This window comes from Lupinus angustifolius, chromosome LG09 (assembly GCF_001865875.1).
Source record: "Lupinus angustifolius cultivar Tanjil chromosome LG09, LupAngTanjil_v1.0, whole genome shotgun sequence".
Classification (NCBI taxonomy): domain Eukaryota; kingdom Viridiplantae; phylum Streptophyta; class Magnoliopsida; order Fabales; family Fabaceae; genus Lupinus; species Lupinus angustifolius.
The window spans coordinates 16,698,639-16,722,561 of NC_032017.1; the positions used below are offsets into that span (position 1 = coordinate 16,698,639).

Here is a 23,923-nt window from a genome sequence, read left to right on the forward strand (position 1 = left end):
CGACTTCCCTAAAAATACACACGTAAATTTTCCCATATTTTCCTTTTACCATTGCTTTCTTTGCATAAGCAATGTAGACACTGACGGTGCCATGAAGTGGTGAGGGTGGGCAAATGTGCACCTGATTTTTTTTTAATTATATATTTTTTAAAGGAAACAATATATACATTAACGGCATAAGAGTTTTATATATTGTCAGCATACCATACACCATTCTTTTAATCATCATTGTTTTCCTTTGAAAAAAGTAATTCAAATAAATGGTAGATGAATTAATATTATGTTCTATTTTGTAATACTTAATAGTATACATTATTACTCATATGATTTTTTTAAATAAAATTATATATTACCTACATACAAGAATATTAGCTAGAGATTAAGTATTGTCTTCAAATATTTTTTATTTCTTAGCTAATTGGTTGTTTATATAGCTCTTTAGTATTTTCTATTTCATTGTCTTTATCCTGTATTTCATTTTTTCTATTATCTCAACATTGTTTCCATTTTATTATTTCAATTTTATTGTTTCTATTTGTTGCATTTGAATAAAGTTATTTCTCTTTGTTATTTGTTTGTTTCATTAAATTTTTATTTCATTGTTTGGATATATATTTAACACTATTTTTATTTCAATCTTTCTATTTATTTCTTTCAAACGATTTTTTGTTTCTTTTATTCTTTAGTTGCTTTATTGTTTCTATTATGTTTCGTTGTTTCTATACAATCTTTAAATCTTTATAATTTATAATTTCATTATTTCTATAATGCTTTGTTTCTATTATATTTTATTTTGTTTGCAATGATTTTAGATGTTGCAACAATAACCGCAGAAAGATAGTTTTCAGTTATGAAGATTACAAAAAATAGGTTGCATGGTTGAATGAAATATGTATGGATGAACGACTCATTATTGACTTGTATTCAATAATAAATGTTTAACAACTCTGACATTAATTTATATGGAGCATGTAATTTATTTGAATAGTTATATTTAAATTTTGGTGATTTTCATATTAATGTTTCATATTTTTATATTTTTTTTTATAGAGAATTAGAATGTTTTTTTGTATTGAATATGTATTTTATGTTATAATTTTTTTATGTTTATAGTAATATCCAATTTCAAGTGAGATAGATGATTATTTTATTAATAATAATTACCTTTGATTATATGTTTTTTTTTAGAAATTAAAAATTGTTAAGAGCAAAATAAGAAATTGGAAATTAATGCATAGTGGTAGTTAAAACATGTTTTGTTTTTATATATTGTATAGAACTATGTATGATTTTTGTTATTTAAATTTTTAATATATGTCGCACACCCTGCTGCTAGGTCTTACCGTCGTCACTAAATGTATAAGGGAGATTGTTAGAATATTTGTTGAGTGAGAGCAATAGCCAAACAATCAGACAGATTATAATGGTTTTACAAGAAGTGAACCTGCAGAAAATAAACTAGCCAAATAGAATGTATAGTTGAAGGTTATAGAGTGATTGAATTGAAATCCAATCCAGTTGTTATTTGACTTTATTGTATATGTCTGAATTGGGGACATGCCTATTGCAATGGAAGGAAGAAGCACAAACAATAGCCCAATTTGTTGTATTTAGTTTGGGCCTTGTATATAGCTATAACTTCTTGGGCCATAATAATCCAACACTTTTCTAATCCATAGGTTTGAGTCTTTATGAGATCGTACAAATCCACTTTCCTCACAAAGTGTAATATATATATTACAAGTGTAAAAATTTATACACAATCAATACATCATTCATTATTCATTTGTATTATTTTATTTTAGAATCAATAATTATTAAACATAAATAGTGGATAATGCAATCAATAATAATATAAAAATCTCTTACTCTATCAATATATATACATATATATCAATTTCTCATAACTTTTATTTATATGTGGAATCTATAAATTTGAACAGTTTGATAAACCACTCATTGGGAGGGAGGTTGAGATCCTTTCGAATATTAAACATAGATTATGACACGTGACATAAAAAATTGAATTAAATAAATTAAAATTTTATACATTTATCTACCTCATATTTTAGTATTGAAGAGTCTAATATTAAAGAAAATTTCATCTCAATCATAAAAATAAATTAGTACACACATATCTATAAACAAATAAGAAGTTTTATCCTCTTACAAGGAAAAAAGAACTAGTATTCACATTAATATAACTCTCAAATTAAATAATAGTAAAGAAAAAAAAACTCTTATCAATGACAGAGAGGATGAATGTTGTATTAGATACTGCACAACTCACCTAAACTTTGTTTTAGCTAATCTACCCTTTGATTCCAAAACTTTTGATGTCTTGGTTTTTTACCTTATTTTATATCTTTGATGTTTTATAAAATCAAGATAAACAATATGTATTTTTTTAATTATTTATTTAATCACTTTTCCCACATAATTTAATAATCAATCTTAATTTCTCCTCATTCAAATATTTCTTCACTTTTCTGTACACATGTGAAATTAGGATAAAATTATTCTTCCTTCGCCTTTCTCCACTCACTCTTAAACACACTTCTTAATAATTGCTTTCTTAATAACTTCTCTTCCAAGAGAAATTCTACACTAACCATAATGAAGATCAAATTTGATGTGAAATTAAATAATTAATCCTACAAATATATAAATTTTTAATAAGGATGAGATGATTATTTACTCTTAAACCCTTTATAATCCCTTCAATTTTATTCACTCTTACCAAATACCTGTTTCAAAACCATTCACTCCCACTCTCCTCTTTCAAACTCGATTTTCTGTCATCCTTCAATATTCAATCTCAAACCCTAATGGACTGGAACCCTCAAACTCTCCAATTCCTCTCCGAAACTTTCCTCCACACTCTCTCTCCGGCGCCGGAGCCACGCCGCCGCGCCGAATCCGCCCTCTCCGAGGCTTCCGACCGCCCTAACTTCGCCCTCGCCGTACTCCGCCTTATCGCTGAGCCCTCCGTCGATGACCAAATCCGCCAAGCCGCCGCTGTCAACTTCAAAAACCACCTCCGCCTCCGGTGGTCCCCTTCCTCCGATGAAACCGCCGCCACCATCATCGACTCTGAGAAAGCTCAGATCAAAGCCCTAATCGTTCCTCTCATGCTTTCGGCTTCCCCCAAGATTCAAAGCCAGCTCAGCGAAGCCCTAGCCCTAATCAGCAACCACGATTTCCCCAAATCGTGGCCCGATTTGTTACCTGAACTCGTTGCTAACCTTAAGAACGCGTCGCAGGCTTCTGATTATGCCTCCATTAACGGTATTCTCGGCACTGCTAACTCTATTTTCAAGAAATTTCGGTTCCAGTATAAAACCAATGATTTGTTGCTTGATTTGAAATACTGTCTCGACAATTTTGCTGCTCCTTTGCTTGAAATATTTCTCAAAACTGCGTCCTTAATTGACTCGTCTGCGAACTCTGGCGTGATCCTGCGACCCCTATTTGAGTCGCAGAGGTTGTGCTGTAGAATATTTTACTCATTGAACTTTCAGGAGCTCCCTGAATTCTTTGAGGATCATATGAAGGAGTGGATGACCGAGTTTCGGAAATATCTTACGGCTAGTTATCCTGCTCTTGAGGGGAGTGGTCCTGATGGTGTTGCCGTTGTTGATGAGCTTAGGGCTGCGGTGTGTGAAAATATTAATCTTTACATGGAAAAGAATGAGGAGGAGTTTCAAGGTTACTTGAATGATTTTGCACTTGCTGTGTGGACTTTGCTCGGTAATGTGTCCCAATTGTCCAGCCGTGATAGGCTGGCTATCACTGCGATCAAGTTCCTAACCACAGTTAGCACTAGTGTTCACCATGCTTTGTTTGCAGGTGAAGGGGTTATACCACAGATTTGCCAGGGCATTGTGATCCCAAATGTGAGGTTGAGGGATGACGATGAGGAGCTCTTTGAGTTTAATTATATTGAGTTTATTAGGAGGGATATGGAGGGTAGTGATCTTGATACTAGGAGAAGGATTGCTTGTGAGCTGCTTAAGGGCATCGCTATGCATTATGGAGATGCTGTCAGAAGCATAGTTTCTGCTCAAATACAAATTTTATTAAGTTCATTTGCTGCAAATCCCAGGGAGAATTGGAAGGACAAGGATTGTGCTATATACTTGGTTGTCTCTCTGGCAACAAAGAAGGCTGGTTCCAGTTATGTCTCCACTGAACTTGTTGATGTTCAGAGCTTTTTTGAATCTGTAATTGTCCCTGAGCTGCAAAGTCCAGATGTAAATGGATTTCCTATTCTTAAGGCAGGTGCACTCAAGTTTTTTACTATGTTTCGGGCTCAAATATCAAAGCATGTTGTGTTGAGGTTTTTTCAAGATTTGGTTCGCTTTCTTGCTGCTGAATCAAATGTTGTCCATTCTTATGCTGCCAGTTGTATTGAAAAACTCTTGTTGGTAAAGGATGAGGGGGGTAGAGCACGATATACTTCTGAAGATATCACTCCAATTTTCCCTGTGCTGATGAACAACCTTTTCAATTCCTTGAAGTTCCCTGAGTCTGAAGAGAATCAATATATAATGAAGTGTATTATGAGGGTTCTTGGGGTTGCAGATATATCTGTTGATGTTGCTCGAATTTGCATTGAAGGATTGGCCTCTCTTCTTGGTGAAGTTTGTAAAAATCCTAAAAATCCTGTCTTCAATCACTACATCTTCGAGTCTGTAGCCATTCTTGTGAAGCGGGCTTGTGAGAGGGACTTGTCTCTTATATCTATCTTTGAAGCAAGCCTTTTTCCCAGGCTTGAAATAATACTAGCCAATGGTGTAACTGAGTTTTTCCCGTACACATTTCAGTTGCTTGCTCAGCTTGTTGAGTTAAACAGACCGCCCATCCCACCAATCTACATGCAAATATTTGAGATTCTTTTGTCACCTGATTCATGGGAAAGAGGCGCAAATGTTCCTGCCCTTGTGCGTCTGCTCCAGGCCTTCCTTCAAAAGGCACCAAGTGAGATCAGCCAAGGGGATAGACTGACCAAGGTGCTTGGCATATTTGACAAACTTATAAAAACTAAAAGCACATCTGAACAAGGATTTTATGTGCTAAACACCGTCATTGAAAATCTTCAGTATGATGTTATTAAACCTTATATTTCTCACATATGGGCTGCCCTTTTTAGTGTGCTTCAACAAAGCCGGACAGTGAAGCTGATCAAGTCTCTCTTGATTTTTATGTCACTTTTTTTGATTAAGCATGGTGCTTCAAATGTTGTTGATTCTATGAACAGCGTACAGCCTGGTATATTTATTGTGATCATGAATCAGTTCTGGATACCTAACCTTAAGCTGATTACTGGCGCTATTGAGCTCAAGTTGACTGCAATTGCTTCAACTAGACTCATCTGTGAGTCTCCGGTCCTTTTGGAACCTGCCGCTTCTGAGTCCTGGGGTAAGATGGTGGATAGCATCATCACACTTCTTTCCCGGCCTGAACAAGATAGGGTTGAGGAGGATCCTGACATGCCAGATATTACAGAAAATGTGGGTTATACTGCCACCTTTGTTCGTCTTCACAATGCTGGAAAGAAAGAAGAAGATCCACTGAAAGATATAAGAGATCCCAAGGAATTTTTTGTTGCTTCATTGTCCCGTCTTTCTGCGCTTTCTCCTGGTAGGTACCCCAAGGTCATCAATGACAATGTTGACCCTGCTAACCAAACCGCATTACTTCAGCTTTGCAATACTTATAATCTCCAAATAGTTTGAGTACGTACTTGAGTTGCTGTTCTGTTTTTTGATCTTGCTTGATGAGTCTGTGTCGGTGAATTTTCCTTAATTCACATTAGGTATATCTTGATATCAATGATGTTGTCGAGTGTTCTGAAACTATTTGTTGCACAAGTTATATCTGTTGCTTTTTTGTATTCGCCTGAGTTCTTTTGATCTATAAATCAATGTATCTTCATGACACTTTTCCAAGGGTGGAATTTTAGTTGTTGCAATATTTATACTTGACAGAGTGACTCCCTAGATGAATTTTGTGCAATTTGATTAGGATAATTTCTTTAGTCTATACAAGTTATAAAAAGCCATTATGGCTCTATTGTTCCCTATCCACATGTTTTTTCAGCCTGCCTCAAACACAATGGATGACATGTATTGGACATTAACTTTTTATTGTTTTAGGCTTTTAGCCATGGTTGCATTTTAATCCGTAAAAATGTTTTTTTCTCTTCTTTCTCACTCAACAAAAAACACTTTAAACAACCAACTAAAAAGAAATTTCAGTTTACTAAATAACAAGATGCAACCATACATCACCTTTTGCAAGTGATGAATTACACCAACAAAGGGAACAAATCCAATTGAATCAAGTAATATGGTACACACAAATGAGTTGTTGTATTAACTACCAATTACTCCTAAACGGTTATTTATACCAGGCATTACTTCATTGTTGGTCGCTTTTCGTAGTGTCACAATTTCGTAACATATAGCATTGTATTTTCTTTAATTAAGTTTAGGATACTCACGCTTTGTGCCATAATTATAGCTATGCAATTGTTGCATACATCTTAGCATGTCTTCTGACTCTTCACATATGAAACTTTATATTATATAATCATTATAATGTACAAACTCTATTCAGCCCGAAACGCTCTTAACACACACCACCTAGCGGCTACTTGAAATACACATGGGATGATTTTGATGACATGTCATGCATCTTATGAATCTTATTGTTCAATCCAACAGATAACAACAAAAAAATTAACAGTATAAAGTTCAAGTAAAACTTGAGTATTTCTGAAGCAGTGAAGAGTTGAATAAAATAGTCTGTTTCAATTTTTTACTATAAAATTGAGCATATATGAACCTTAAGTCTGAGCATGTATCTTTCACATCTAAGGGTTGCTAAGGAAATCTACTGTGGATATGTTGGCAAATAAGAATACCTTGTTTGGAAGGGCATGTGAATGTTTTGGTACCAATCAAGACCATATAGTGCATACCCTTTTCATGGCAGGCTGAGATCCTCTCCAGTACTGAAATCCGAGACCCAGATTATTTTATCATCTATAATGTTTTTTTGGTTAGAAATATTTTAAAATTTGCACCATTATTTTTTTTTAAAGTCCACATGTTTCAATTTTATTAAGTACTGGACCTTTCAATAATGAAAATGATCTATTTTCACGGCAATATGGCATGGTCCAACAAGACACAATGTCCTACGTTTGTGTAGGCCGAAGGCTCCAAAATCCATGAAACTCTAGTGGGACTTACTATATGAAGTAGTTAATGTGGATTATCATTTCATTAACCCTTTATACAATACAACCAAGGTTTGGTTAAATGTTTAGCAAACTAATGCAATTTATTTTGTACTAGTATCCGAGAGTAAACTCAGTGGGCAGAGCTGTTAGAGTATGATCATCCGATTTAAAATCACCAGAAATATACTATCTCACATCCCCTTAAAAAAATGTTGGTCGGTAAAAAATAGATTTTAAGGGTATGTTTATAAATTAGATTTCAGAAGTAAATAGAATGTTTGAGAGCTATGAAAATAAGTTTGTGATTGATCAGAAAATAAGTTTGTGATTGATCAGAACAAATATATTTAAGTTAAAATTTAATTATAAAGTTTTTTTTTAAGTAATCACAAGCTCATGACACATATAGTGACACAAACTAAGGGACAACATATGTGCTCCCATGAAAAATACCTTTGAGATAACTCTAAGCCTTCCATTTTCACTAATTTCTCTCCAAAACTTAACTCAGACTCTACAAAAATGAGGTTAATCCATTTCAAGAGGAAGCCTGTCAAGAAGTCTTGTAGCTTACAAATGATACCTTCACATGGTTTACGTATGCAAAGTTAATTATAATATATTGTATCTAAGACCTACCGTTTTATGGATGTTGTTGGATCTTACCACTGAACCTCATTAATTGTCATGATGAGAATTAAATGTTAAACTTTCTTGATAGAATATGAGAGAAATACTTGGTAATAAGGCGGGGCCTAGAATAGTGGTGTATATATGCCTCAAGCAAAACAAGTAGTTATATGTCCTTATTTTCTTCTAAGCCCTTAGTCTAATGAATCACCTCCAAGTTAGTTATGCACCAAATGGCCATTATAAATTTTTAAAGGATTATTTATAGATTTAATGAGTATGTAATGTAAACATAAAGTTTTTATATTGTAAGTCTATCATTCACCATTTATATTCTAAGTGCATCATTCACTAACACATGAAATAATAGATTATGTGGAAACAGTGAAAAAAACATTTGAGTGTACACATTGTTAACTCATTATATTATATATACTAAGAAAATGTGCTATAATGTAAGCCAAGAGAGTAGATAATAGAGCATACAAATTATTGTGACTATGATATATTATTTTAAAATTTATATGATAGATCCACTTAGTACAAAAGACTTTGCGGTTGTTTTGTATGTTGTCTTGTCTATTTTTCCTTTTCTTTTTCTGTTGAGTAGTTTCAGCTTCCCTACATGACAGTGTCTTTCCTTCTGTTATTGTCATAAAAAACATAGCCAACAAAACCATATATAGAGCTATATCACAGAGAGATTGAGAGAGAGAGAGAGATGATGATGGGTGATTGTGACTCAGAGAAGAGCAACACACCAAGGCTACCCTTGTTGAACATAAACCCTCTACCAATGCATTCTCCAGAAAGACCAGGAATGCAAACTCCTCCACTTCACACCTTAGTTTCAATCCCATTTGGTTGGGAAGAACAACCTGGGAAACCAAAACCTTGTACTCAACTTGTCTGTTTCTCCAACAACCCCACCACACCAAAGTGTTTGGAACTCCCTCCAAGGTTGCTCATAAATGATGCCAAACAACTACCCTCACCCACCACTGTCTTGGAGGGTCCTCATGTGGATAGAGAAGTGAGTGGGGGTAGTAATGTCTTTCCATCTTATGCTGATCATATTGGTAACATTGTTGGAGGATGTCACAAGAAGTTGAGGATGATTAAGGTGAAACGTTCTCTAGCCTCTTCCAACTTTTCCCATGCAAAGTCTTGTGTCTGGGTAAGTTTCTTCAACTTTTATGTTTTAACATATTGTCAATGCAGTTTTTGCTTCTTTAAGTCTCTGTAATTGGGTTATTCTGGTAAGTTTTTCTCAATGCTTGAAATTGTACACCACTAAATTTGTTTTTATAAAATATTAATTTACATAAAGCATGGTTATTTGGAGTGGATTTGGGAATTTCAAGGATGGGTAAGTTGTGGCCTAGTAGTTGCATTTTAGAAAAGGAATATGTGATTTCAAGGTGGGGTTGGTGGATATAGACATATAGGCGTAATGCCTAAATGTAAGGTCAAGATATGTAATCATATTTATTTGGTTTTTTGCTTAGTCCATTTGATGTTGATCTCTCTATGTTTTCGGCTTCTCGATACTAACAAGTGGTATCATAACCAATGGTTTTGTCTGGAATGAGTATTGTGGAGGAGGAGCATCCTAGCAATATGGAGGTTAAGTGACATGTTTCATGGGAGATGATGCACAAGATGTGGAGGCTAAGTGGTATATGACTATATTTCACTAGACAAGAAGGATAACTTATGTAGAAATATGGAGATCAAGTGTGCCTCATTGTAGAGTCGGATTAGACTCTTGGTAACATCGTCAAAAAATCGCAAGGCTTTCGTCCAATGGGGTATATGAATGACTCACGATTCTCAAAATTCCACACACAACAGTCTGCATTCTGAAAATTGTAGGGGCTCCCCACTCGAATAAAGTTGTGATTAGGGTGAAAGGAAACCATAAAGGAGCTGGTTTCTGGGCCTTACAAGTTTAACTGTTTTTTGTGTTTAATATTTGTTATTTAAGTGAATACGGTTCCCTAAATTTGCACTGCTTTTGATATTGCAGACATCGATCAGTGAAGGGTTGAAGCAAGTGGTTCCATGGAAGAGTAAAAAACAGAAGAAAGATGGTTATGGTGTCCATAAATCTAAAACTTTTCCTTGAGCACCATCATGGTCAGGTTAAAATCAATTATCTGCAAAGCCATCCACTTCATATATACTATTTTTCTCTTATTTTTCTCTTGTTTCTATGAAATGAATGAGCTAGTATCACGAGTGGCATGCAGAACCTCTTCTTCTGTTGCTATACTATGTTAAACTTTGGATGCTGAACCTTATATTTTATTATCATGTGACAAGATGTACATGTCTTTTTCCTACCAATTCATCTATCTCAGTGGAATCTAGCTGTGTTACTTTAGTAACTATGAAACTTTCACCCTTGGGGCTTCAATTCTCATGTCCCCAATTATTTATCTATTTTTTGTGATTGTGTCAATTTTTTTTCTTAGTTGACATAACTTCACCCAAGGAAAAAAAGAAATCAGAAAACACATATAGTTAATTTGTATAACTATATATTGCTCCAAATTGGCATTTTATTCAATGCCCTTCTAAAAAACAAGGGATAAATAGGGAATAAAAATAGAAAACCAACTTATGGAATGATATGATAATGAATAATCTAATTAGCTTGATTATCCTTTTTCCAGTTTTGGTAAATAATCTAATTAGCATAATCAATACAGAGAGTAAAATGCAAAATGTACATTATAAGGACTAACAAATCTACAAAATTACTTACACACCTGAGAAAATAAATGAAAGTATGAAACTTCTTTCTCTGCAAACCAATCCCCTTGTTTATCAATCTTCATGAAAAGCAGGAGTGTGCTCTAAATCCTACAAAGCTAAAGACGAGGTAGCATCCGACCAACACTCCAACCTAAGAGTAAGCCAGCTCCAACAAGACCCATTCCTAAAGCAAATGCAACAGCATATGTTGTTGTAACACCGCCTTTTGGTTTGGTTTGCCTTTCTTGTTTGGTATTGGCGAATTTGTGAAGAGTATGAATTGGATGATCCTTATTCTTAATATGAATGTGAATAGTTTCCAGCTGCAGCAATCTAAACCATTGCTTATATGCAAATAGTTGTGAGGCCTGTTTAAAAAAGAGTTCAATTAAGTGCTCTTTCTCGGCATAAACCTGTTTTGCTAACTCCTCAGCTTCCCTCGCCCTTGTTTGAGAATGACACAGTGCTTCTATAAGTTGAGCTTTGATAAAAACTTGTTCTGTGACACCCTCGAGGAAGATGATCTCACTGAAACAAAGTTACATGTCCAAGCAAATCAATTTGAAAACCAGTCTCATGCTCTAAATCCAATTCACAAAATCTACATAGTTTAAACAAGTTATATTTATCCAAACCAACCATCAAATATAAAAATACTAGCATCCATGAGACTTGGGGAAAAAGCAATGAGATCTAGAACCATGTGAAGAACAACCTCTATTTTTGAACATACCATTTCCCAATTTGTTCTTATATAATATATATATATACACATACATATATACATATGTATATATATATATATATATACTTAAAGAGCTAGTGCAGCCAATGAATGTTAAGAGGAAAATACCTTGAAGCTTTGCCAGAAGCAAAATAAAAGTGCTCTCTGTTGGCTTAAGGTCCTAGCATTTTATGCATCAATCCTGAATCTAAACTTCCATTTTCTTGAACAAACAAATTGGGAAAGTCACTGGATTTGGCTTCAGAGTCAAAAGTTGCTCTTTTAATTTTGTCATCACTAACATAAGCACATGGTTATCTTCTAAGATACTTCTTTTGAGGTGGAGGAAGGTCACAATTCTCAATATGGTTGACTGATTTCTGTGAAACAAAGGAAGCTAACTCATCCCGATCTGAAGTTCGCCACCATGGCTTAGCCTTATCATCTTCAATCCAAGAACAATCTGAATCCAATGAGAAACAATTTATTTGCTTGGACACTAATAAGCCAACAGAATCAATTTCCAGTGTCTCGTGTTTAGCCATCATATCGATTATTGCATGAAATACTTGAGAATTCTCACCATATGCCTCTTGCATTCTATCATTTTTCGCTTTCTCCGTTATATCAGCCTGGAAGTGATGCTGAATATCATGAGATGAGTAATGGTTCGCATCACCAAATTGTTTATAATATCCTTCATGTGCTTCATTTTCATCACTAGCTCTCAAAATTCCTACCTCATCCACTACTACATTAAACTGGTCATATGTTAAACCTTTTTGAAACCCCTGGTTAGGTTGCATTAACCACCACCTTGAGTCAGGTCCTAGATTGGGAAACGAAGATTTCCTACTAAAATGGGTGACATTAATTGCAACATGATCAGCCAATTTTGATGTTGCACAAGCCAACTTTGGAGTTATTTTTGTGTCTTCTTGGACAAAGCAATGGTTAGCACTTCTATGCCAAATAGCTCTAATTTCTGCTGCTGCCATCACTTACCTATTATTTCCCCATAGCTTATGTTCAAAACAAAGATGTTAGTAGTTAAACATCTGCATTCATTAAGGGATTTATACATTATGTGTTCAAAGCATAAACCATAGGGTCAACAAAAATAATGACAACCATTTTAATTCTGACAAAAAATTAGAGCAAAGTGATAACAAAACATTAAGATACGCAAGATTGGTATTACACCTATCCATATCCACTACTAAAAGAAACTGAAACATGTAATAAGTTTTTATTCTAAACATCTACAATGCATAAATAAGGGATGTCAAATATTTAGCACATGTGAGATGATTTGTGTAAATGAACATGCTTTGTGCTTATAGCTTATGAGTTTTTATTTTCACTACACCATGATTTGGTTATAGTTGGAGGAAAATGGAAATGTATTTGAATTTTGGGACATGAAAAAGTCTAGATGAAATATATCTTAGTTTTTTTATTTTGCTTTTATAAATGTCAAAATATATATCCATTTTTGAACTACTAATTTGCCAACAAACTCAACCATGCATAGCTTCAAAAAGATCAACAACAAACATATTGATGAAATTGTCTAAGCAGCAAGAACTAACAAAAACAAAATAAAAGATGGGTAAAGCCATTTCTAGAGATAAAGTGAATAAAAAAGGTCTAAATTTTCTCAAAAAACTATTTCAGTTCTGATGTGAGAGGTTCACATCAAGTTCCAGAGTCAGCTTTTGGATTTATTTCATACACACTAATCAAGTTCAAAAGGGTAGGAACAGAGGATAACAGAGTAATTGAAAAATCTCTTGAAGAGTAGATGAAGTTAAATGATTTACTAAAATAAATCAGAAGGGTATAAAAACCACCCCAGATGAAAAATCGATAAATACCCACCAAAATACTCTAGTGTTCAAATGAAAAGGTGGTAAGCATAAGCCATTGCATATAATAAAGATGAAGTTGAAAACAGAGGAAAACAGAGAAGGAATGGTAGAAGTTATAAGTGACTAAGACTAATCAAAAGGAAGAGAAGCATATTAAGAAGAAGATGAAAATGAAGGAGTGTCACAGTTCTTGGTTTGTGACAGCTTATTATGAAGTTGTTTGTTTTGTGGTTATCATTATATGCTCTCAGTTTGAGGAAGGGAGGGACAACTGAATCTGATGGGGTGGGTCCACTCCAAAAGTAAGGCAAAACAAATATAAAGAGATCATCCTGACATTTGAGATATAAACAAACATTTCTCTAATATGTCAATATAAAAAAAATATAAGAATCATAAAAGATAAAAATAAAAGATGAATGGAAGAGTGAGAAGTACATTTTGAAGAAAAAAAGTTGCATCTATAAAGTAGTTTTCAAGGACAAGTATTAAGCAGTATAAGAAAAATTACAAGTGAGCAACATATATTGTTGAAGGCTACAAGTAATGAAATTTCATTATCTTAAATTCTCTACCAAATCTCTGTGTACCACAACAAAATAACATATGTCATTTGTAAATGAATATTTAATAAATAAAATATAATTTTGTAATGCATATTACTTTTTTTATAATATATGAAGATTTATAAATTTGTAAGGATATATATTATTTTTTAATATCATTATTATTTTTGTGTGAATATTTACATTAAACCTAAAATTAGAAATACATTAAACCTAAAACCTGAAAAAGTTCTTCATTTCTCTTCCCCTCTCTCTTTCTTTGTTTTTTCTGACTCTAAGAAAGAGAGCCTTAGGTTGGTGGGTCAACTCAGTTATTAATGAGAGTGTGTGCCCATAGTTTTATTTTGATTGTGATTGATAAACACAAATTACAATGGGCTGATAGTCCAAAATTATATAATTGTGATCCACGTTTCAGGTATTGGTTGCTGACAACATGATGAAAGTACGTGCATTTAAGGCTGTAAGTGATGTAATAACAAGCTATTTTTTGTAAACAAAGTATTACAAGTATATTAGGAACCTGGGGAAATGTTTATTTGATGTGTATTTCCTACCCAATCATTTCTCCATGCACAGAGGGGAAAAATCTACAAATGTTTGTATAATTTTCAGTGCATAAAATGTTACAATCTTTTGGAAGTAATATCATATCCTACTATTAAATTTTTTTACAAATTTTTCTATCCAGCTATGTTGTTTCGTTCTACTATAATATATATCATTTATAAATCAATCATTAATAAATAAAGTATTATTTTATAATATATGTTACTTTCCTGTGAATATAAAAATTAATAAGAACATTTAATAGGAGGATATATCATTTCCGTATTATTAGTTTACGCAAACTAACCTCATGTATACCTATTAGGCCAAGGGCTCCCTGGTGCTGGGCCAATTATACAAGAATATTGGAATGATGTTCTAATTTTTTTTATTCTATATATTATGATGTTTTAGAAACACTATATTCATTATTTTCCCCCATTATATTCATGTTTATTATATCTTATTTTTTACCTCCAATTTAATCACCATCAATGGTACCATTTAAGGAATATTGAAAAGGTATATTCATAGTATTGATCTTTAGTACAATGTTTTCATTCTCCTAATTTAATATTTTACTCCATAAACATGAGTGGCATAAAATTATACATCATCCTTTCCATATTTTTTATATTTTAACTTTTTATGTTATGATAAGTTTTTTCAAGATTTAGATACTTAACATATAATTATAATGAAATGAGATTAATTTAGACATTAGTCAAACTGTACCAAAATTTTATATTATTTATTGATTTTTTGAAGTATATGCATGATCTTAAATATTAAAAAAATACATAACAAACAAAGTATAAGTGTGTAATGCATTAATAAAAAATAGTAATTTACATTAACACCTTTTGAGTTTTAGTGAAATTATACAAATCACTTTTCTTTTTTTGTACTTACATAAATTACTTTTTTTTGTACCTATACAAATCACTCATTAATTATGTACATGATTACATCGACTGCTCCTAAGGAAGGGATAAGTGTGATATTTTAAGTAAAAAAGGGTGATAAGTGTAATTAAGTTAAACAAAATATAGTATGTTGTGGAGAAAAGTTCCAATAGTATAAGGATCAATATTTGTTCATTATTGTTGGTTCATTACAAAGTGCATAAATAGTTATAAAGAGATGTTTAAATCACTTTTATATTATATTGTATTAAACCAAAAATAATGAAAATGTATTGATTCTTATACTATTTGGACTTGTCTCCACAAAATATTATATTTTGTTTAACTTGATTACACTTATCACTCTATTTGTTTAAGAGATTACACTTATCTTTTATGTAGAGATATGTAGTTAGTATAATGCATGTATATAAGTAGGGGTAGTTTATGTAGGTGTACAAAAGGGATGAATAATTTATATCTTTACTAAAACTTAGGAAATTAATGTCGGTTTAATTTACTCTTAAAATGGGAAGGGTTGAAGTCTTGAAGGCTTGAGTGCATGGACAAAGATCATTTGTCTCAAACGATATCTTACTCCCTGTCCCAAGTCAATCAGAGTGATACTTTGTATTATTGCAAAAATAATGCGGAAGTGTAAAATGAATATTATAATGAATTCTCTAACAAATTAATAAACACATGTTGAAAAAAAAATTAACATGTGTTAAATGCGTAAAATATGTAAAATGTGGTAGCTTTGTTTTCGAATAGCCCCTCAAACTAGAGGGTAAATGTCAATTGACTCCAGCTTGATAATTCGATTTGATATGATGAAAATGTAATGGATTGGAATCTCAATCCTAACGTGATTGAATTTTCTCAATTACTTGATTTTGTTATTGTTGATCTTATTGATCTTATTGTTGTTAATCTAATTGTTGTTTGATCTTAAGAACATTGAATGGAAGTACCCTGACATTCTTTCGAGCAAACTTCGTCATATACTTGTTGCATGCAATCCTAGCAGCTTCCAATGCTTCACTTGAAACATTTTCTTTCTCCCAACTAACTAGATGGACACAGAAAGGGAACTCAATATCCCATTTCTTCTTCATACCAATATCATAAATCATAATCTTGGGATCAGGAACACCAAGGCAAAACCTTGATTTTGGGTAAGGTTTATTCTTGATTTCCCTATAACACCTAGGAGGTCTTTCCCCATGGCGGCTTTCTCTTCTGAAACAAATGGGGATGATAATTACTAGAGAATGTGCAGCGGTGACCAAAGTCTTCGGGATGATGACTCTGATACCATATTGCGAAAATAATACGTAAGCGTAAAATGAATATTATGATGAATTCTCATTGAATTATCAATGCATGAAAAACCTTATTTATAGTGTAAACTAACTAGCTAACAAACTAATAAACACATGTTGAAAAACAATTCAACATGTACTAAATGTGTAAAATATGTAAAATGTGGTAGCTTTGTTTTTCAATATGTATTATTTTTTGTTTTTAAATTTTTTTTTTATTCACATATTAACATGTGATTAGTTTGAGACATAAAATGTTACATCGTTGAGATTGGAAATTCCTATCTAGAGTGCATCGGTGGGAAAGATAAGACATTGGTGGAAAACTACTTCTTTTACATTTAACTAGACTAGTGTATTCAAGGAGAAGCAAGTCAAGCAACATGGAAAGGAGGAGTTGATTCATTTTCACATGTTGGGAAATGAGTATATTGAAACTTGGAGTATAATTTATGATAGGAAATAATATGGGGTATTTTAGTCAAAATATAAATGAAAAAGTTACATCACTTAATGGAATTAGTGATTGACACAAACCTGAATAAAGGTGTATAATCTATAAATTTTGTACTAGGGCCGAAAGATTAATTTGTTTTCACAATCACTTCTCAACCTCACTAGACTTTATAAGTGGAAAATTAAGAATATTACAACAATGCAGTGCGATAACATCTATATCTGCATCTTTACTTTCCACAAATTGTGTTTTGGGTGCATTTGGTGCAACCAAACTACGTTTCCATGTGTTGGAACTTGGTTTTCTGTTTTTTCCACTTGTTTGAAAATTGTAACCACTTCCTTTTTCATGTCATTTGGGGGTTCATAAGTGATACTCCGTGCGTTAGAATCATGAGAGAACAAATTATGTGAAACTATGATTACTCATAAAATATATAAAGAAGCTCCTTCAATCTAAAACTTTCACAAATTGTACTAAAAGCCAAAGAAAAGAGATTATGCAAGGAAGGTTTCTTTCTTATTTTTAATGATAATATTAAGTTCTCTAACCAAATACACCCCACTTATTTTTCTCATTCATTCTTCATCTTTAAGGAGTTGGACCCTATAAGATTTTCAAGTGAGTTTCCTTTCTATTCCGAACTCTTCATGCATGCTTCTCTCAGATGCTCATATAGTATTTTCTTTTCATCATCAATATCTGTGTTTGCAGTTCCAAGTTCATAAACAATAACCCCAAAAATATTATTTTGATTCTATTTTCATTCACCAACAAACAATCAATCTTATATCCTTCATTATATCTCATTATATTCCAAGAGAATCAATATGTCAAAACTGGACAGAACAAAACATATAAATATTTGGTGTACTTTATAGATAAGGAGTAGAAGAAATTAGCATTAAAAGTATAAAATAAACATGTAATCCATTGTCGTCCAGCGGTTAGGATATCTGGCTTTCACCCAGGAGACCCGGGTTCGATTCCCGGCAATGGAATTTTTTATACTTCTCATAATTAACATGTTTTATGAAAACTAATTTAACCCTAAAAATGAGTATTTGTTCAAACTTAAATAACCCAATTGGATAGTAACTAAAAACTTGAGCAAAAATTGGATTGGGAAGTAGGAACCATCAATGTGAGAGTACATTGTATCCTAGCTGGGTGTGTTGGGCCAATTAGATATTGTAATGGAATGGGCCTCATTTTATCAGGCCTTGGACCATATATTTGGTCCGAACATATGCTACATGTAACTGCATGAAGGAATAGAAAACCATTAACTACAGTATTATGAACATATATTATCTTAGTTCATCACAGGTTCTACATCAGATGGGAGATTTATAATAGAGTAAAATATTATAAATTGTTACTGTAAATATTTATACGCACTTAGTACATCATTTATTTGTATTACTTTTTTTTGGAGTTGGCGATGATTAAATATGAATGGTGCATGATACATCAATAATGTATAAAACTCGTACACTAATATATATGTTTTCAATATCTTATTTGATATTATATATGTGTATTTTTCTATTTACATTTGGAATTGATGCAGTGAAATAATTCATCAGTTTACAATGCAATTTATCCTTTTTGTGCAATTTTAAATGACAATGAGAAAATATTAAAAAAAAACTCAACTTTAATGTTGAAGAAACAATTGTTTGGGACCAAGTTTTTACAGAGGCTAATACAATATTAAATTGGTAATAAGAAAATGTATTAAAACTTAACTTTAATGTTGAAAATTCTTTGGGACCAAGTTTTTAGAGAGGCTAATACTATAAGATAAGTATAGTAATAAGAAAAGAGAATAATGTATCTCCTTATATTATGAGATAACTTATCTCCTCTAGCTAATAAAAATATAACATATGTACTATTTTGTTTATTTTTAAAAATATTTTTATAGAAAATGATAAAACATAACACATATCATAATTTCACTGGTAGGAGGAGAAAACTTATCTCTTTATACCATAGAATACTCCTTTCCCATAAGAAAATGTATTAAAACTCTAGTGGTAACTCTGACAAAAGTACAAATGTTAGTTATAAAGGTTCGTTTAGGGATGAAATTAATTAGTATCAAATCGAATGGCATAAGATATATAAATCCTACCTAACAATAAAAATAATTCTGTTACAATGATGTTATTTAAATTTTATACAGCTAGCCAGACGTATATTCTGTCAATTCCAATTTTTTGATATAGTATAAGGTGTCGTTCACGTGTCATTTTCTGTTTATATATTTGATTATTACACTCAATCATGATATTATAGTTCTCTTAATCAGTTAAGTATTATCAATCTGTACTGCGGGAGAATAAATAATCTGACGCGCGAGCTTAATATATTTACCTATACACTTCTTGATTCGTCCATTGTAACTTTATGTTATTTAATTTCTGCATCTAATATACTTCATTATTAGACAAATGCTAGTAAGTGTCTCTAATGTATGCTTAAAAGAATAAAAAGAAAGATACACACAATGTTTTTGATATTATACCATAGTAGCAGTATATCACTGTGTTCATACGAGTCCTTCCATATTACTTCTATCGAAGTCAAATTAATATAATATAAAAACATAATATAACTCATATCAAAAAATTTGAAATGTTAAAATTGATGGCATAACAAAAAATTTTATGAAGAATCTCATTATCTATACTTCTATACTATATATAAAGTCAAAACATATTATAACTACCTATATGGCATAATTTTCACTTACCTATTTTGCCCTTATTAATTAATAATTATTACAATATTTTTCTATACAATAAAAAATATAAATGAAGGTTAGAGGAAGTTACATCCATTAAATATATCAAACTATCAATGCACTTTTTAAATAATATCACAATTCATTTTTATATTTTTTATCAAAAAATTATAATATCATGTACAAAAAAAATGATACAATTCTCTAAAATGAACTATATAAAAATTAAATATCCAATACTAAAAAGTAAAAATATGGGTCGACAGACACGGAGTGACTGCCGACACGCTAGTTAGTAATAAAGAAGAAATTGTCAAGAATGAAAAATTAACTGTGACAAAAACGGAAAAATGGAAGAATGTATACAAAATATTAACTTATGACAAAAAGTAAAATAAGTGAGTGAATGAAGAAAAATCTTTAGTTTATGAAAAATTCAAGATGGAGAAGTGATGAATAAGGTAGACGAAATATTAACTTTTAACCAAAAAAAAAAAAAAAAAAGAAGAAGAAGTAAAATGAGCAACTGAAGACAGAAAAATATTTCTGAAAAGGTTTAAGGATATTTGAGTCCAATGAAATTTGAGAAAGGAATGTGAGAATGTAATGAATAAAAGATGAAAAATGTTGGATGGAGTTAATTTAATTAATAAAATACTTGTAAATTATAATTAATTTTAAATAAAATTAATAAGCATACTAAATCTTCAAAAATAAGTTTCAAATCAACTTAATTCATGTGCACCACAATTAATATATCTAAGGATTTAAAATATATACATTGACAGTGTAAGTATTTTAATATTGTCGGCAAATTATTTATCATTCATATGTTAATCATCGTTGACTCTCAAACAAAAGTAATACAAATCAATGGTGGGTGATGTGATAATAGTGTAAAAACTTTACACGGACGATGCGTAGATTTTAACCTCAATATCTAAAATCAACAAATAACAAAGGTATAGTATAATATTTATTCACTATCAATATAAATATTTATACACAATCATTACATCATCTACTATTTATTGATATTACTTTTTTGAAGAGTAGTGATGACTAAAATGAATGGTGGATGATAGACTCATATTGTACTAGCTTTTATATTATTAGTACATACATTTTTCTCTCATAATAATGTCAGTGTAATATTTATGCACTTTCGATGTAAAATTTTTATATACAATCAGTATATCATATATTATTCATTAGTATTACTTTTTTGAAATATCGATAATGACTGAAAATAAAATGTGAATAATAAACTAATTATACATAAAACTTTTACCCCGTACGTGAGTACATACATCTTTTCTTTAAAGATATATTTATATCTAACTTGTTATACCATATTAGTATGATGATCTATTCCTAGTTGAATTGGTAGGTACGATATTTAAAACTATTGATAAATTTATATTGAAAATTAATATATTTAATATGAGTCCAATAATGTTCTGACAATGTAATTTTTAATACAGTGTATTATTCATTATTCATTTGTATTATTTTTATTTAAAAATCAATAATAATTAATAATAAATAATGAATGATGCAATGACACTGTACAAATTCTTGCATCGGCAAATCATACATATTTTTCTCATTTAATATACGAAAAAAATACTCTAGTGTTTAGTTTTCTAAGATAAAATTTAGAGTTAATTACACTGACACCTCCTGAGTTTTAGTGAAATTACACAAATCACCCCTCACTTTTCTACACATACACAAACCTCTCATAATTTTTATATTTTCATTACACTGATCACCCTCGCATGATAAATAAGTGTAATATTCAAATAAAAAATTGTGATAAATTCAATTAAGTTAAACAAAACATGGTATATTGTGAAGAAAAATCCAAATAATATACAAATCAATGTATCTTTATTATTTTTTGTTATAAAATGCATCAACAATTCTAAAGAGATATTGTTTAAATTGCTCTTATACTATATCATTACGAACTAAAAATAATAAAGATGTATCGACTCATATATTATTTGGATTTGTCTCCACAATATACTTTCTTTTGTTTAACTTAATTGCATTTATCACATTTTTTGTTTAAAAAATTACACTTATTTTTCATGTAGGGGTGGTCAGTGTAATGAAAATATAAAAAATTAGGGATTTGTGTATATGTAGAAAAGTGAAAAGTGGTTTATATAATTTACTCTAAAATTTAACGCCTTTGATCCCAATGTTAGCAAACATTAATACCGTTAAATAATTCAAATATTCAGGAGTATTACTGGTGGCGTGGTGGAGCAAGTGCAAGTTTTTAATAACCAAACAAGTAGATCCTTTTGTGGATCTCTCGTGAGAAATGATTCCCTCGCTTCTCGCATGGCTCCAGTAATCATTAAAATAAGTGAACAAAATGAATAGGATTCCTTTCCAGATTACGATTACTGGGAATGTGAGAGTGAATAGTTTTTTAAAATTATTAATTTATAAAAAAGTAAAAATATTAATTATTAGATTTTTGTTATTGACATGTGTCTTAATCATACATATGTACTGCCATCTCCATTAATGAATGTGCAAATGATAATGAATGTGCACAAATAATGCAAATAATTATTAAGTTGTCGATCCATTGACTATTTTTATTTTTTAATATATATGCTTAATATGTTAAAATAATTGAGTTGTTAGTTAGTTTGGTTAGGATAGTTAGTTTTTCTATCCTTTATATAAATGATTCAATGTAATTTTGCTTTTCAATCCATTCAATATTCAATGAATAAAACTCTTTTCTTTCATCTTTCTTGTTTCATTAAAAAGAATTCATGCATAGCTCTCCCATTTTAACATGGTATTAGAGCTAATTATTTCTCTTTGATTGGTTGATTCCGCTTATCATTCTTCAATTCCAAGATTCATCAAAAATTCAACAAAGAATCATCAAGAATCTAGCCAAGAAATACTATGCCTTTCTTGCATCTGAAGCTATCATCAAGCAAATTTATCATCTTCTGGGTTTCGGTTTAAACAAGTTGTGCAATGGATGAAAAGCATAAATTCCAGAACGTACAACTTAGTCTTAAGTTCCTTATCTCCTTATTGGAAAAAAAAAAGGAATTGAGGCAACATTTTCAGGTTTGGATGAGGGCATTTTCAATGGCATGTTCACAACAATATTTGTTTCTTTCAATTACCTTCTTTCATCTTTTATCAATGACAACAAGAATCTACACATTCCTTCATCTATTACCCCCAATTATTTCTCATTTCTTTATTACTCTAGTTTCTTTACCCATCTTTCTCTCTCATTAAACACACAACATTATAATGTGTAATTTTTTCCTCATTGAAGCAACATATAAGGATCAAGATTAAGGTCCATCTCATTTCTCTCTTTCATCCGTTATGATTGGTTTGCTTCTGTCAAATAGATGGTTAAGCATCAGATGAAATTGTTTCTGTCAAATCAAATGGTGGTTAAGCGTCGGTATTGCTTCACGTTCAGATTTCAAGACTAGGAGACGAAGATTCGCTCACCAGCAAGAGAATGTATTATAGTATATCATCATATTCAACACGATTATTTCAAGCGTGAAATGCTTGATACATTCCAGCTTGCGGGGGAATGTTAAAATAGTTGAGATTTTGTTAGTCAGTTAGTTAATTTGGTTAGGGTAGTTAGTGTTTTCTTCCCTTTATATAGATGATTCAATGTAACTTTGGAATTTAATTCAATTCAATAACATTTTCTCATTCTTTCTTGTTCATCAAAAATTTCTCTTATTCATGCCTACTACCATTTTAACATAATATCTATTAACTGCTTTAAAGCTTTTACAGGATATTCATATATATATTATTTTATTTAAGAATGATGATGGTTAATATGTGAACAATATGGCATAATAATTATAACAATACAGAAGAGATACAAAGTTTAACCCAATTCTCACCAGATTTTTGGAAATATTTTTTAATCATGCAGCTTCATTTACCTAGACATTTTACATTTTTTTAACCTGTATTGAATGGTTTTTTGTTGGAAGGGCAAAACTGAAATATCAAAGAATTGATGTTAGTTCCTTTGATTTTGGAAAGGTAATAATGCTATATCATGAAATTAATGTTAGTTTCTATTATTTCTTTACCAACTTTGTCT

The 23,923-nt window shown here is 31.2% G+C and overlaps 2 protein-coding genes, 1 non-coding gene and 1 pseudogene across 3 annotated transcripts; 3 read left to right on the forward strand and 1 right to left on the reverse strand.

Moving 5' to 3' along the window:
* On the forward strand, positions 2,743-6,075 carry LOC109356949 (exportin-2-like). Its single transcript, XM_019600604.1, has one exon. It carries the CDS (start codon positions 2,829-2,831, stop codon positions 5,736-5,738), a length of 2,910 nt encoding a protein of 969 aa, XP_019456149.1. The 5' UTR covers positions 2,743-2,828; the 3' UTR covers positions 5,739-6,075.
* LOC109356055 (uncharacterized protein At4g00950-like) lies at positions 8,380-10,318 on the forward strand. Its single transcript, XM_019599383.1, has 3 exons — positions 8,380-8,905; positions 8,948-9,056; positions 9,909-10,318. Exons 1-3 carry the CDS (start codon positions 8,601-8,603, stop codon positions 10,005-10,007), a joined length of 513 nt encoding a protein of 170 aa, XP_019454928.1. The 5' UTR covers positions 8,380-8,600; the 3' UTR covers positions 10,008-10,318.
* On the reverse strand, positions 10,748-13,495 carry LOC109356095 (annotated as a pseudogene).
* TRNAE-UUC lies at positions 17,966-18,037 on the forward strand. The gene has a single exon. It is a non-coding gene; the product is annotated as a tRNA-Glu (tRNA).

Excerpts from the sequence above, each read along its gene's own strand:
- LOC109356055 (XM_019599383.1), top strand. The coding sequence starts at position 8,601 with ATGATGATGGGTGATTGTGACTCAGAGAAGAGCAACACACCAAGGCTA. Across the intron at positions 8,906-8,947 it reads TTGGAGGGTCCTCATGTGGA|TGATCATATTGGTAACATTG; the intron begins TAGAGAAGTGAG and ends TCCATCTTATGC. Across the intron at positions 9,057-9,908 it reads ATGCAAAGTCTTGTGTCTGG|ACATCGATCAGTGAAGGGTT; the intron begins GTAAGTTTCTTC and ends TTGATATTGCAG.
- LOC109356949 (XM_019600604.1), top strand. The coding sequence starts at position 2,829 with ATGGACTGGAACCCTCAAACTCTCCAATTCCTCTCCGAAACTTTCCTC.